The sequence below is a fragment of the Rhinolophus sinicus genome, chromosome 14 (assembly GCF_057876585.1).
Source record: "Rhinolophus sinicus isolate RSI-liver-muscle chromosome 14, RSI-T2T, whole genome shotgun sequence".
Taxonomy (NCBI): domain Eukaryota; kingdom Metazoa; phylum Chordata; class Mammalia; order Chiroptera; family Rhinolophidae; genus Rhinolophus; species Rhinolophus sinicus.
In genome coordinates this window covers 62,759,868-62,773,781 of record NC_142514.1, presented here as the reverse complement: position 1 = coordinate 62,773,781, position 13,914 = coordinate 62,759,868, and the positions used below count along the sequence as shown (strand labels likewise).

The following is a 13,914-nucleotide window of genomic DNA, read 5'->3' as shown; positions in this document are numbered from 1 at the left end:
CCTTAATTCTAGTTCCCATTGACCTTTTGATAAATTATTTTAGTAATCTATAGTGAGATAAAATTTTACAAATGTTAGGTTGGTGCAAAAGTAATTGCAGTTTTTGCAATTATTTTTAACCTTTTAAGCCACAATAACTTTTGCACCAACCTAATATGTGCAAAGAGAACCATATACAGAATTCACCAGAGCATGGATTTTTGGTGATTGTTGGGGAAGGTCTGACTTTCTGTCGTGTTACTGACTCAAAAGATGTTTTGTTTTCTCGTCATCAAAAATATCAACAATGCTATCTTCATTGGTTGGCATTATAGGCTTTCGGGCTGGAAAGAACCAATTCCCTCCTGTTCCATATTAAGAAATTAAGTTATGTATCTGATAAGTGGTATAAGTATAAGAATTCAAATTGAATTCTTGTTCAGTGTTCTTTTTACCATATTATGCTTTTGTCTAAATGAAATTATTTTCATCTAAATGAAATATACAATTTAAAGGGTTTTGTTATTAACATGATAATGTTGACGTGAACGTTTATCACATATGTTTAACATTTTGAATAGGCAGTTCATGCCCAGGGCACTAAAGGGTGTACATAAAAGTAAGTGTCCTTTAGCTCCGCCCCCAGCCACAACCGGCCACCACTTCTCTGTGCGTATATTCCATATATTCTTCTATCATTTTACCCAAATGTAAACTTTTATGTACTTTGATCTTTTTTCACTTAAAATTGTAAAAGTAATATATTGTAAATGATATGTATTTGCTTCTCATATCTCCATTAACATCGCTCCTTACTTCCAGCTGCTGTTAATTAATTAAGTGGTTTTTCAATTCATGAACAAGTGCTTACTGAGCACTGTGTCAGGCACTGTTCTAGGCTCTGTGAGCGGAGGCGTGAACATGATAGAAGAAAACCACTGTCTTCATGGAGCTTACCTTTTTTTGGTTTTGTGGTTGGTGATATGATAGGGGTACAAAGAACAGTCTCTATAATAGAGCCGAAGAGGTAAATAAGATGAATTTATTCAGACATGATCCGAGGAAGCTTTAAGGAAAAAGTGGAAATTTATCTGGATTTCAAGTGATGGGTGGAACTGGGGAAGAAAGCGTACTCTAGCACAAGTGTATTGGAATTATATTTTTGTTGTTTCAGGCTTGTGTATCTATTATTTTGCATAGTAGCACTTGAAGTTCTACATTCTAGGTTACCATTTGCCTGAAATTTTGGAATGGCCTCTTTGTTTGCAAAATAAAATTGTTTCTTTCTCTTAGCAATCAATATCTGCATATCTCCTAATTCTTTTACTCAATTTGTTTAGTTGAACTAGGGGTAGGATTTTTATAGATGATTCGACCTATTTTTATAGTTACAAGAGTTTTCTTCTTTGATTTACTTTTTTCTTATGATTTTATATGTGTTATATTCTAATTAACTATTATTTGCTTCAGTGCCATTATGTGCTTACAGCAGAGGTTGTCAACCTGGGCTGCACACTAGAATTATTTGGAGAGCTTTAAAAATACTGATACTGCGGCCCTACCTATGTCTGAGGTGTGGCCTGGGCACCAGGAGTTTCAGGAGCTCTTCAGGTGATTCAACTTTGCAGCCAAGCTTCAGAAATCATTGGCTTTCAGTACTTCAGAAGTAACTGAAACATGCTTTCGGCTTTTGGAAAGTAGGTAACCATGGCTAATCTGAGTGTTGTGATCAATCTCAAATCTCTTGCTTAGAATAAAGTGAAATGATTAGAATTGGGATGGCAGGCTCAAGTCCTTGACTTTGTTAAAGCACTTTTATTGTTCACCAAACCATACATGGAATTAAATAAAGCGTATATATGGATAGACTAATTTTAAGCCTTCAAATTCCTATGTAGATAGAGGGAGGGGAAACAGTTCTTGTTTTGATCTCTGTACAACTCAAAGTCATTTGGCTCATTATTTAAGTCAGAAATTAACAAGTTTGTTTTTAGAGCCTATAACAATTACTAATTTGTTGTTAGTATAGTTAGGCAAACATTGTTCTCAGACTCTTGTTGACTTTGTTACCTACTTTCAATGTAATAAGTACTCTGTTACCATAAGAGGATCTTTGTTTACTCCAGTAACAAGATGTTGGTCAAGGATTTGTAAACTCAAACAGTTACCTCCCTGAGGTATCAGAGAGCTTCCAGAAATAAATCAAGTTGAACTTTAGACTATTCTTTTCTTTTATTCTGAAAAAATCTAGTCTATTTCCAGCTTGGAATTGGGAGCTGAGATCAGGTCAGGGATGTTTACTGTGATTTCACTGTTTGGTTTGAAGTATTCTGAATTCCCTGAATGCACCCATATCTTGAATTATGTACAGAAATAGGATAGCAAACTCATTTTACATCTAATATAGCATATTAGCATGATGTCTAAAAATAGCGGGGCTTAGTGAATAGGTGAATAATGTAATCAGAATTGGGTTCAAATCCTAGGCTTTCTATTTATAAACTGTGTTACCTTGATTTATTTAACTTATTAGCCTTAGTTTCCATATCTGAAAAATTGGGGGAAATGATACCTAAGTTCTAGATTTGTTAATGAGGTGAAATATTTTAGATTCTTAACACGTACCTGCCCACAGTTGGTCTGTAATAAATAATAGTTTCGTAGTTTTAAGACTGAATTATTCTAGGAATTATTCTAGTAAAAATGATACCTGAGAACAAATTAAGCTCTAAATTTTCTTTAGTAATGAGTCTAATTAATAATGACTGTTTGGGGTGATGTTTATAAGTCATAGTTTATGTAGCTGAATTTCTGAATTTCTAATAAACCTGATAATATCTTGACATCATACCTTTGTTTATCATGGTAGGTTTTCTGCTTTTTCATTATGTTTAGAGACATATTACAAGAACTAAAAGATTCTTACAGTATGAAGGGAGAAATTAGAAAGTTGTTAGTATAGACTGGGCAGTATAGTATATAGTAAGGGCATAAATTCCTAGGTTCATACAGATACAATGAAAGCACAGATGAAGTGTAATATAAGCCATATTGAAGTGTAGCCAAATCAAATGAATTCATTCATTAAAAAATATTTGTTGCATTCCTTTGTGTGCCCACATAAGATCATCATAGCAATGACTCCTCCCATTTTCTGCCTTTCAAAATTGCTGTCATTTTTAAAGGCACAGTTCAAATGTCTGTTTTATAGTGTACCTACCCCTCTTCCCCATCGCACACACACCATTAAAAGGAATCACTGTTTTCTGCACTCTGTCAGCATGTGACTTTTACCCTGGCACTTATTTCACCGTTCCGTTTTAAAAACATTTAAGCTTATGGCATTGTTTTGGAGGTTATATGGGTTACCACTGCCTTTGACATCAGAGACATGTTAATTGAATCTCCACTTTGTCACTTAACTTTCTTTGTAAAGAATTTCTCCTTTCTGTGATCTAAAAATTTACTTACCTGTAAGATGGGATAAAAGCTTCTAATTCATAGTTTTATTGAAAGATTAAGTAGTAAAAGTAGCCTAAGATAGTAAGTGTTCGATAAACAATAGTGAATATTGTTATTGTTTGTGTGTGGCATGTTATTTATTGTATGTAAATGTGATATGTGACTTAAATAAAACCTCCTCCTCTAGACTGCACACATTTAGGGAATCATCTCTTGGCATTTTGTATAAGGTTTAATACATTAACAAATGTTTGTTGATTAAATACATTAAATACAATAACACTATCTTCACTTTTATGATTTTACTCATATGTGGGATATAAAACTGAAACAAATGAATAAGACAAACAAACAAAAACTCATAGACATAGACAATAGTGTAGGGGTTACCAGAGGGTAAGGGGGAAGAGGGGCTCTAGAAGAAAGAAAAGGGGGTCAAATATAGTGATGGAAAGAGAACTGACTCTGGGTGGTGAGCACATAATGTGATATATAGATGATGTATTGTAGAAATGTACACTTAAACCTATATAATTTTACTAACAATGTCACCCCAGTAAATTTAATAAAAATTAATAAAAAGATGCTATTCTTATCACAAAAAAAGAGTTGTATTGGCATATATCAATACTTTGTTATAAAAGTTTCTTTTCTAAATGACTTTGTTTTGAAGTCTGTACAGGTATCTTCTTATCCCATAACGTCAGTGCCCTGAAATCCGAGTATTCCACGAAGGTAATATGATAGGAACTTTCAGTGGTTTGGAGCTGTATCCTACTTGGACTGATGTGGGCCTTCCAGATTTCCTGAGCGCTTGGTACAGAGCACACACTGCTTGCTAATCGACTCAGGCAATAATGCCATCTCTGCCTCAAGAAAGAGGTAAGCAGATCAACTTAATCACATTATAAAACATAGATGTATTATATATCATCATTGCTAATGTTTATAAGAATTAAAAATTAATTGGGGACTCTTAAAAAAGAACTAGAACTTGTAAATTTACCTTTTTTTGGGGGGGGGCATTTGTGTTCTCAGGTATGGAATTTTTGTTATTTCAATGATGTTTGGTTGGTTTACATTTTTTTTTAAAGTTATTCAGGGACCCTCTCCCCTGGATCTGAATACAGAATTGCCTTATCAAAGCACAATGAAAAGGAAAGTCAGAAAGAAGAAAAAGAAGGGAATAATTACAGCAAATGTTGCTGGGACGAAGTTTGAAATTGGTAGGTCTCCTCAGAATCATGAGATTTTTCATACATGTTGGAAAAACTAGATTGATGTTGAAAACAATGTAGAAATTCAGAGAGATATAATTTTTTATATGATGGGTTTTAAATGCTTTCTATAAAATTTTGCTTTTTATGAGATATTTAACATATCAACAATCAAATTGAACATCAAAGTAAACTAAAAGCTTTAGTTATTAATGGGGATGATTTTGACTAAACTTAATTTTAAATTCAAGTATAAAATAATAAGAACATTAAACAAATTAAAATGTTCGTGTAAAATTTGAGGTTTTTATTAAACAGTGAGAACCTGACTTAAAGAGTAGAGTAAAAATATATTTTTCTCTATGTTTAAAAAATTATTTTGATGATGCTATTACTTTTTATTAATGAAAGTCTAGTTTTTATATGTAAACAATATTTATAATATAAAGAACAGATAAGAATTGTTTTAAATTAAGATACTTTGACCAGCATTGTGCAACTCATTATGAATATCATAAGTACTCAAATAATATTCCTCTTGTATTAATAATTTTGCATTAAAAGAGTTGAAGAAAGTCATAATCATAGGAACCTCAAGGATGTTAGTTATTCTTAGCCTTATTAATCTTTGAGAATCTCATTTCCATGTATAGTAGCTCACCAAAGTTTATCAGCAACCAATGGACTATTTCATTGGAATTGAATATTCCCCCAATATTCTATTCCAATGGGGGTTCCTCAGAAGAAAAGACTTGAAGCAAGTTGGTGTGAAAGGGTGAGACATGAGCTATTCAGGGTTTATTTACAGCATATTTTCTAGGGTGAGAAAACAAGAGTAAGGTGACCATTGTAAAAGTGATTGATGGATGGTGTTAACTTACCCCCTCAACCTACTTTTAAGGTTCAAAGGAACCTTGGTTTAAAGGAGAGTGTGTAAGTGCCATTTCCTCTCACTTTCCCAGGAAGTGCCTTTCCCAGAGAGGCAAAGTTGCATTATTCTTCATACTGATTCCGGTTCCATTTCCCTCATCAAGGTCTTCCCAGTGATTTCTGAGAGGCCCTGAACAATATCTCTCGTGCTCTCAGGTACAGGTCTGCTCATGTACCTCATCATTGTTTTATGCTTGTGAGCCGGTTAAAGGAGCCTCCCGGGCTGCGTCACTGTTGCCCTGGCCTCCCCTATGAGCTCCGGGTGGCACAGCAGCTCCTGAGCCGTCAGGACGCTAAAGCTGCCTGGTGCTCTGTGGCAGAGGAGAGAGAAACAGCCCTTTCTCCAACTCTTGTCACCTGGGCCTTCAGAACAACCCCAAGTTTTACTGAGCTTCTCCTGGAAAACAGCAACTTCAGCTCAACAGCCCCTCCCCCGACCTCATCCGCCTCCAAGCACTGTTCTCCTCTTTCATACCTGTGTTCTAGACAGGATTACATAAAAAGTCCTTTCTTTGTCCTCAGCCAAAAAAACAATCAAGAGTTCCTAGGACTTGAGACCCAACAGGTGTCTGCGCCTCTGTTTCATGCTTGAGCCAGATAAATTCAGTCCACTATTCCCCTTTTCTTTTTAAATTTTACCTCTCAATTACAGTCGACATTGAATATTATTTTATACTAGTTTCAGGTATACAGCATAGTGGTTAGACATTTATATAATTTACAAAGTGAACCCCTGGTAAATCTAGTACCCACCTGGCACCATACACAGTCATTACGGTATTACTGATTATATTCCTTATGCTGTACTTTACATCCCCGTGACTATTTTGTAACTACCAATTTGTCATTTGATCCCTTTTTTTTTTTCCATTTCTCCTCATATTTCGGGTACCAGTAAAACTAATACGTTTCAAAATAAAATACTGAAGCATTGCTATATAGTCACGCCATTCTATTAGACTTAGAATTCTTTTGGAACCCAAAATTTGTTCTAAGTATTCTGCTTATCTTTATTCTAGATAAGAATAAACTTGACATTTATTGGAAGAAAAATGTCAATGTTTTAAGTGGTATCTAAATCAGAGAGGAATATATATAGTTTGTACTGAAAAACAAGCTTTTCTCCGAGCATACATTTTTTTCAGTAGGGTCAGAGGGTTTTTAACAAATAGGAGGGCCAGTTTCAAAATCTCTGCAGTGAATTCTGCTTTATTATTTCCGGTCCTGAGTCAACCTAACTGACTTGGTTTTAACTGATATAAATAATTTGAAATTGGGAAGTGGAAAGTATAGAGTAGGTCTAATGATCAGAGGATATTTTTACCTTTTCCCTTTTGTATTTAGCCTAAGGTTACAAAAAAGCCATCAAAGTACATTTTCCTGACTAGAGGTATTGTCTCAGCTGTGTGTATGTTTTTCTTGTGTCATGAATAATCACTAACCTCTTTAGCAGTTTTATGTACCTGTTAAATCTCAGACCATTGAAACTAAGTATTTTGAGTGCAACATGAAAACAGTCCTCAGTTACTGTTGAGCATAATTTGGCCCTTGATAAATTGTGACTAAAAATAAGGTTTTGCAGTAACTAATGGCTATTTTGCCAATAAAGTACTTTGAGCTAAAATTTATATATAGCTAAGAATGTTTCCCCAATGAATATGTTTCAGAAGTATTTTACTTGTGGTTTAACTTAACCTTTTACTTGCAGTTCGTTTAGTAATAGATGAAATGGGATTTATGAAAACTCCAGATGAGGATGAAACAAGTAACCTTATATGGTGTGATTCTGCGGTTCAGCAGGAGAAGATTGCAGAGCTGCAAAATTACCAGGTGGCTATTAATCATGACCAATTGTTGCTCATTAGCAAAGTTATATGAATTCCCTTATTATTTTCTTTAGATCGGGTTCTTAATCTGTTGACCTGTTAAATTTCAGTCCTAACTGACCTGAATAGCCTGTTTTGTTGCTGTCCAGTTGTGCTGATTCTATGAAGCCTGCGTCCTTTCAAGTTTAACTTTTAACCTCTTTCCATATTTAAAGAAGGAATGATACAAGAAAACTCTTTTAGGCTGGTGCTTTGCATTGTACTTAAAGATGAGTGATGGAGAATAGGCTGCATAGAGAGATCAGGATGTGGAAATATCTTGTAGTGTTGGCTACGTGTAATCTGTCTTCATTCTTTTATTTTTAGGATGTAATACAAACATATTAAAAATAGACATCTAACTAAAAAGTCAAATGCACAGAATTTTAGACAATTGACATTTTGTATAGTTCTCCTTCATCTGTTAGTATAAAAAGTAATACAAAATTTACTGTAGGGAACAAAAGAGTCCATTTTCACCAGTTTTTCTACAATGCATGTCTGTATGAATATAGTAAATTTAGAATACCAAAAGTAATTTTGACCTTAAATTATCACTTATTCAACACAGAAAATTATAACTTTAATATCTGTATAAACACCTTTTGCTGATTTCTTTAAAATTTTGCAATTTTATTCTCTGATTTCCATAGACTCTTTAATTCATTGCAGGTCATTTAATTTAAGTATTTTACATTAAATATTTATTTGTACAAGTCAGTTTATTAAAACATGAAAACTCATGTTTTAATGGATGTAACTGTATTCTAGTATAAATGAATATATTCAGTAAGTCACTGAGAATATTAATGTTTACCTTTTTATTTTCCAGAGGATCAACCATTTTCCAGGAATGGGGGAGATCTGTAGGAAGGATTTCTTAGCAAGAAATATGACCAAGTAATCTTCATTTTCTTGTAATCGAGAAGACTTTTTCGAAATTTACGTTTTAAGTATTACAGTGCTAACTTTCACAAGGCTACATTGATTTGAAATGATGTTTTGATGGAAGAGATAGAATTTTAGAGCTAGCAGGGTCTTAAAAGTTCTCGGGTTCTATTTCTCCACTCTGCAGAAGAGGTAACTGAGAATCAGAGGAATGAATATCTTGTACAAAGTCAAATAAATGTTAATAGCGGAGCTGGAGCAGAATCTTGGTTTCCAGAACTCAGGGTTCTTTTTACTTTTTATTCAATGTCTACTTACTTATTTTCAGTTAAACTTTACAGGAACTACTCTTGTATTATATGCCGTGTGTGCATGTGTGTATTCATACACTGGTTATTGAGCATATAGTATGTCCTAGGAACTGTAGTAGATGCCTGAGTGCACACACATACACATAGACACATATTTATGTGCTCACCCAGGGATACTCATGCAGATATATTTATCTCTGAGACTACTATGTAGTGTAACAACCTACTTTCATGGGAAAAACTGTTCACGGTTACTTATTATACCAAATGAGCTGTAGAATTTTTATGCAGTTTATGTTTCTGTTGATTAGATTTTTTTGTTTAAGAAAGTTAAGTGATAAATTGAGAAAAATTTTTGAAAAGAAATTTCTTTTACAGAGAAAGGTTGGTAAACTTGTATGTGTGATTAAAGAAATATTCGTATGTATCCATGTAAAAGTTTGTACATCTATTTACTCAACAGATATTTTTTGCATGTCTATTTTATAGCCTAGAGACTGCTAACTTTGAAGTAAACAGCATAAATAAAGCCTACTTCCTGCCTAGAACTCACATTTGAGTAAGGGAGAAAGACTGATACATACAATACAGTTGGTTGTGCCACATTAGAGTAGTCAGTGTATGGTGGTGACAAAGATGGTGGGAGACATTAGTTTTGGGAGGACAGGGAAGGCTTTCTGGAGAAATTAAGTATAAGATGGACATTGAAAAATGTATAGGATTTCACCTTTGAGAAGAAGGCAAGGAGATGGAAGGCAAAGACAACAGTGGGAGAAATATATGGAGACTTAAACCAATATGATATGTTTGGGGAATTTTAGGCGGTTCCTGTGGTTGCATAGGTGTTGGGAGGCTTAACTGGAGATGATGCCAGAGATAATACAAAGGCCAGGCTATGCATGACATGATATTATGTTTTATTTAATCATTGATTCTTTAATTTCTTTAACTACTTAAGAAACATTTTTGTTTATACTGAAATAAATGAGTTATTTAATGGGTTTAAGCAGAGAAATATGTTTTAGATGATCTTGGTGGCAGTGTAGATAATGGATTCAATGAAAGTTGGACTAGAGGGAGAAAGCCCTGGAGGAGATGAATGTCAACATGCAGTGAGCAATAGTGAGCATCTAAAAAACCAAAGGAGAGAGAGAGTGGGAATGGGGAAGAGAATATAAATCTGAAAAATACGAAGGAGATAGAATTGATAGGACTTCAAAACTGCTATGAAGTGAGAATTAAAGAGAAGGAGGAGAGAAGTCTCCAAGACGACTCCTAGGTTTCTGGCTAGGAGTAGGATATTGTGTAGGTGTTATGATCGACTCACATAAAGATTACAGGAAGACTGGGTTTCGGAGGAGACAGAATTACCTCTGTAAAATTTTAGACACGTGTTTCATTTAAGGCATTTATTTTCACTTAACACATATTTATTAAATATCTGTTATGTGCCAGGCACTGTGCTACGTTTGGGCACACAAGGTGATCAAAAGCCGATTCATGGCTTTTACAACTTGGTTTGCAACTGTGTGATAAGTATTATAAAATCGAGGCACATGGTGTTAAATCAGTCCACAGTGAAGTCTAACTTAGGGAGGCATTAGAGAGTTACTCTGAGGAAGTGAATGGAAGCTGAAATATAGATGATGAGTAGGAGTTTACTGGTGACGATGGTAAGTTACAGCCTTCTGGGCAGGAAGAATAGCATGGGCTGAGGTCATGTGGTAGGAGAAAGCATGAATAGTCAAAGTATTGAAATAAAGCTAAGAGTAGCTGGAGCACAGAGATACTGGTGGGGAATGGGGGAGAGATTAGCTGAAGGGTGATTTTTAGGAATATGCTCTTTGTTCTAAATGCCATAGGAGACGAAAGGGAGATGAAGTTGGTAATATGACCAGATTTGCATTTTGAAAAGATCATTCTGGCTGCTTTGTAGAGAACAGAAGTCTGTATGGATGGGAGAGTCAACAAGCTGTGGCAAATATGCAATTTCTCATTCTGTAGAACCCTTGGAATTCTCCTTGTGGACAAAATAATCTTCTAATAGAAAAACAGTTGACCTAGTTAACATACCAATAAAGTTAACTAAATCATATGTTTGATATAATTTAGTAAATCCATGATAGAGCAATGAGCAGAAATTATCCCAGATTCCTAAATTCCTAAGCAAGACCACATTTCTCTTTTGAAGGTTTAGATTTTTACATTAAATAATTTGTGCTAGATGGAATAAAGTATTAAATGGAATAAAGTATTTCTCTTGAATATATGTGGGCTTAATTTCCCCCCAAATATATATGTAAAAGGATGTTATTCATAAATACTACATGGTCAGTTTTAAAATACAAAGGGTACCAAAAACATGTATACACATTTTAAGAAAGGAAAACTGTATTAAAATTGTAATACTCAATATATACCAATAACAAAAGATGAATACAAGTTAAATTTGACTTCTGCAATTACAAGAGTGCTCAAAGTGGTTACCATCAGCGTCCAGACACTTCTGATTATGGTGAACTATTGCTTGAGCAACGTTGACCAAAGTGTACACTTGTACACATATTTTTGGTACCCTCGGTATATTATTCCATATACCGGGGGTATAAAAATATACTCTCAGTATATTTTTAACAATGTTGTTAAAAATATAATAAATATATTTAAAGGTGCTGGAAACAGAAACAAAGACATTAGCATTGTTATTATGTTTCCTTTAGATGTGTGTGTGTGTGTGTGTGTGTGTGTGTGTGTGTTTCAAACTAGTCAATGTTATCGTATTTTGTACTGAGATTATTTAGCTTGTTGATTTATTCTGGATTTGAAAGATGGATTTGATAATTATTTCCCTTTTCATAATGGAATTATAACTTCCTTACAGAGTTCAAGAGCACTTGAAATATGATAACCATATGAACCTCCAGTTGTGGAGGCCAAGTGGCTTATGTATTCCATACTCTAGTCTTACAATATAGGCCCTACCTCTGTGTATACTATATACTATGATTCCATTTTAGTTTTTTCTAATTTCATTTGGGAACAATATCTGCTTAGCTATAAAAGACTTGCATACATTTATTTAAAAGGATGTTTTTTTGAAAGAGATTTTCTTTAATAGATAATATTTTAAAATGTTTCTTCAAATTCATTTTTATTGGAAATCATTATATACAAAATGGTTAACATTTGGATTCATCAAAAGTAAACATTTTATGCCTACTATTATCTGTCAGTTATGTATGTATGAAGCGTGATTTATAGCAAATATAAATATTAGGACATCCACTGTAGTCATAAAATTACATGTACAGGCATATACAGTTCATATAAACAAAACCTCTACTGACTCAAGGCTTCACATAATGTTCTCAGAAAAGTAGTTAAACTCCAAAAAACACTGGCATAAAAGGCCATCAAAACTCCCTGTGCTTGACCAGGGGACTCAAATCCATCTTTAAAGAAGCAATCTGAATGACACCTGGCTGTGAAGCGTTTCCTACTGCCCACCCCCATCCCTGAGGCAGAGTTAAAGACTCTTTGCACACGTTATCTTGCCTTAGAAGCCTTTATTGACCTATCAGTTCCTTAGGGCAGAGACCATATTTATTTATCTCAATATCCTCAGTGCTTAGCACATAGTATATACTCAAATAAATGTTTGATCTAATATTATATGTAAGTTAATACATTGGATAGATAATTGTGTCAATTTTTTTCACTGATGTATCCCTAGGTTAAGTGCCTAGCACATAGTAGACGTTTAATAGACATTTGCTGAATGAATAAATGAAGAAATAGAGGGATTTAAATCCTTATAATAAATGTCAGTAGCACAGAGAAAGGAAATTTACGGAAGTTTGAGTAGAAATTACTTTTATATTATCTCTAATTTACAGAATGATCAAGTCCCGGCCTCTGGATTATACCTTTGTTCCTCGCACATGGATCTTCCCTGCTGAATATACACAATTCCAGAACTATATGAAAGAATTGAAGAAAAAAAGAAAGCAGAAAACTTTTATAGTAAAACCAGCTAATGGTGCAATGGGTCATGGGTAGGTATTTTTCACCCGGAATATATAAAAAAAATTTGAGGGGAAAAGAATAAATGTGAGCATTCACTCATAGTTGAGTACTAATAGAAAAAAAAATAGGTTTCTAATTATTGCTGTTTTTTGGAACAAAATATTTAATGAGTTCTTTTACCCTGTCACACAGGCTTCAGTAATTCAGTTTAAAAATTAAATCAACAGGTTGTAAGACTTTAATAGAAGACAGCAAAATAAAGATGTTTTTCAATTTTTTAAACATAAAATATGTCTTTATAATAATTTTAGAATAAGCATGGAAAGTAAAATTCAGTTGATACAATAGAGCTAAATTGAAGAAAAGAATAGAAAGGAAATTACTCTTTTCATTGAAATCTTAAAGCAAAATGTGTATTTTTGCTTTACAAGTAAGTTTTTTTCTTTATGTAGCCATGGTAATTGGATTGAAAATAAGTAGAACAAATTAAGCTAAAGTACCAAGAACTAGACATGCTAGCTGAGAATAAATTATATAAGTTATATTCCTGTTTCCTTTTGCTTTTTTATGTTAGTTTTCTGTAATATACTTTTTAAAAGAAAATGTGGCTGAGGCTGCTTTTAATAAAAAACACATGAGTCATTTTAATCTTTTGTTTTAAATGCTGTGGGGGAAAAATATTTGGAAATGTAGCTGCCAGGTAAATTATTATTCCAAATTTCTCTTTAACTTTTAATCATAATTTAATAATTTAATCAGACATTATTTTAAACTGTGGTTTAGTAATTTTAAAGATAAAGTTGGTGTATTAATGGGAATTTAAATTGTTTAATGTAAAGTTGGTTTGCTGTATGTTAGTATCAAAGGTAATTTTTTGGGGGAGGAATAATTGAAGTTCACATTTTTCTCATTTTAATGTTAAAAATAATGTTGAATGTAAAATATATATATATATATATATATATATATATATATATATATATATATACATATATTTACATTTAACATTAAAACATTATAAGTATTACTATGATTTTACAACAGTATAAAAAATAGCTGAAAAAGCATACTGTGCCAGGGTTTATCTCATATAATGCAGTAGTAGATAGTTAAAGGGTTCCTCTCATCTATGCAGTATATCGTTTCTTTGCTGATCTTTTTTTTTTTTTTCCTTTGCTGATCTTATGTTTGGTTGTTTTATCCATTATTGAAAGTGGGATATTGAAGACCAACTAC

General features: G+C 33.3%; 1 protein-coding gene across 2 annotated transcripts in view; it reads left to right on the top strand.

Moving 5' to 3' along the window:
• Positions 1–13,914, top strand: part of TTLL7 (tubulin tyrosine ligase like 7) — a 120,444-nt gene that overhangs the window by 39,514 nt on the left and 67,016 nt on the right. The window contains exons 2-6 of one of the 2 annotated variants that reach the window (XM_074335041.2): positions 4,115–4,323; positions 4,536–4,667; positions 7,297–7,418; positions 8,286–8,353; positions 12,549–12,707. In XM_074335041.2, coding sequence (XP_074191142.1) covers positions 4,299–4,323; positions 4,536–4,667; positions 7,297–7,418; positions 8,286–8,353; positions 12,549–12,707 — 506 coding nt within the window. In that variant the 5' untranslated portion in view covers positions 4,115–4,298. Of the gene's footprint in view, positions 1–4,114; positions 4,324–4,535; positions 4,668–7,296; positions 7,419–8,285; positions 8,354–12,548; positions 12,708–13,914 lie in introns of those variants that run through there. The other variant, XM_074335042.2, reaches the window with a different exon arrangement.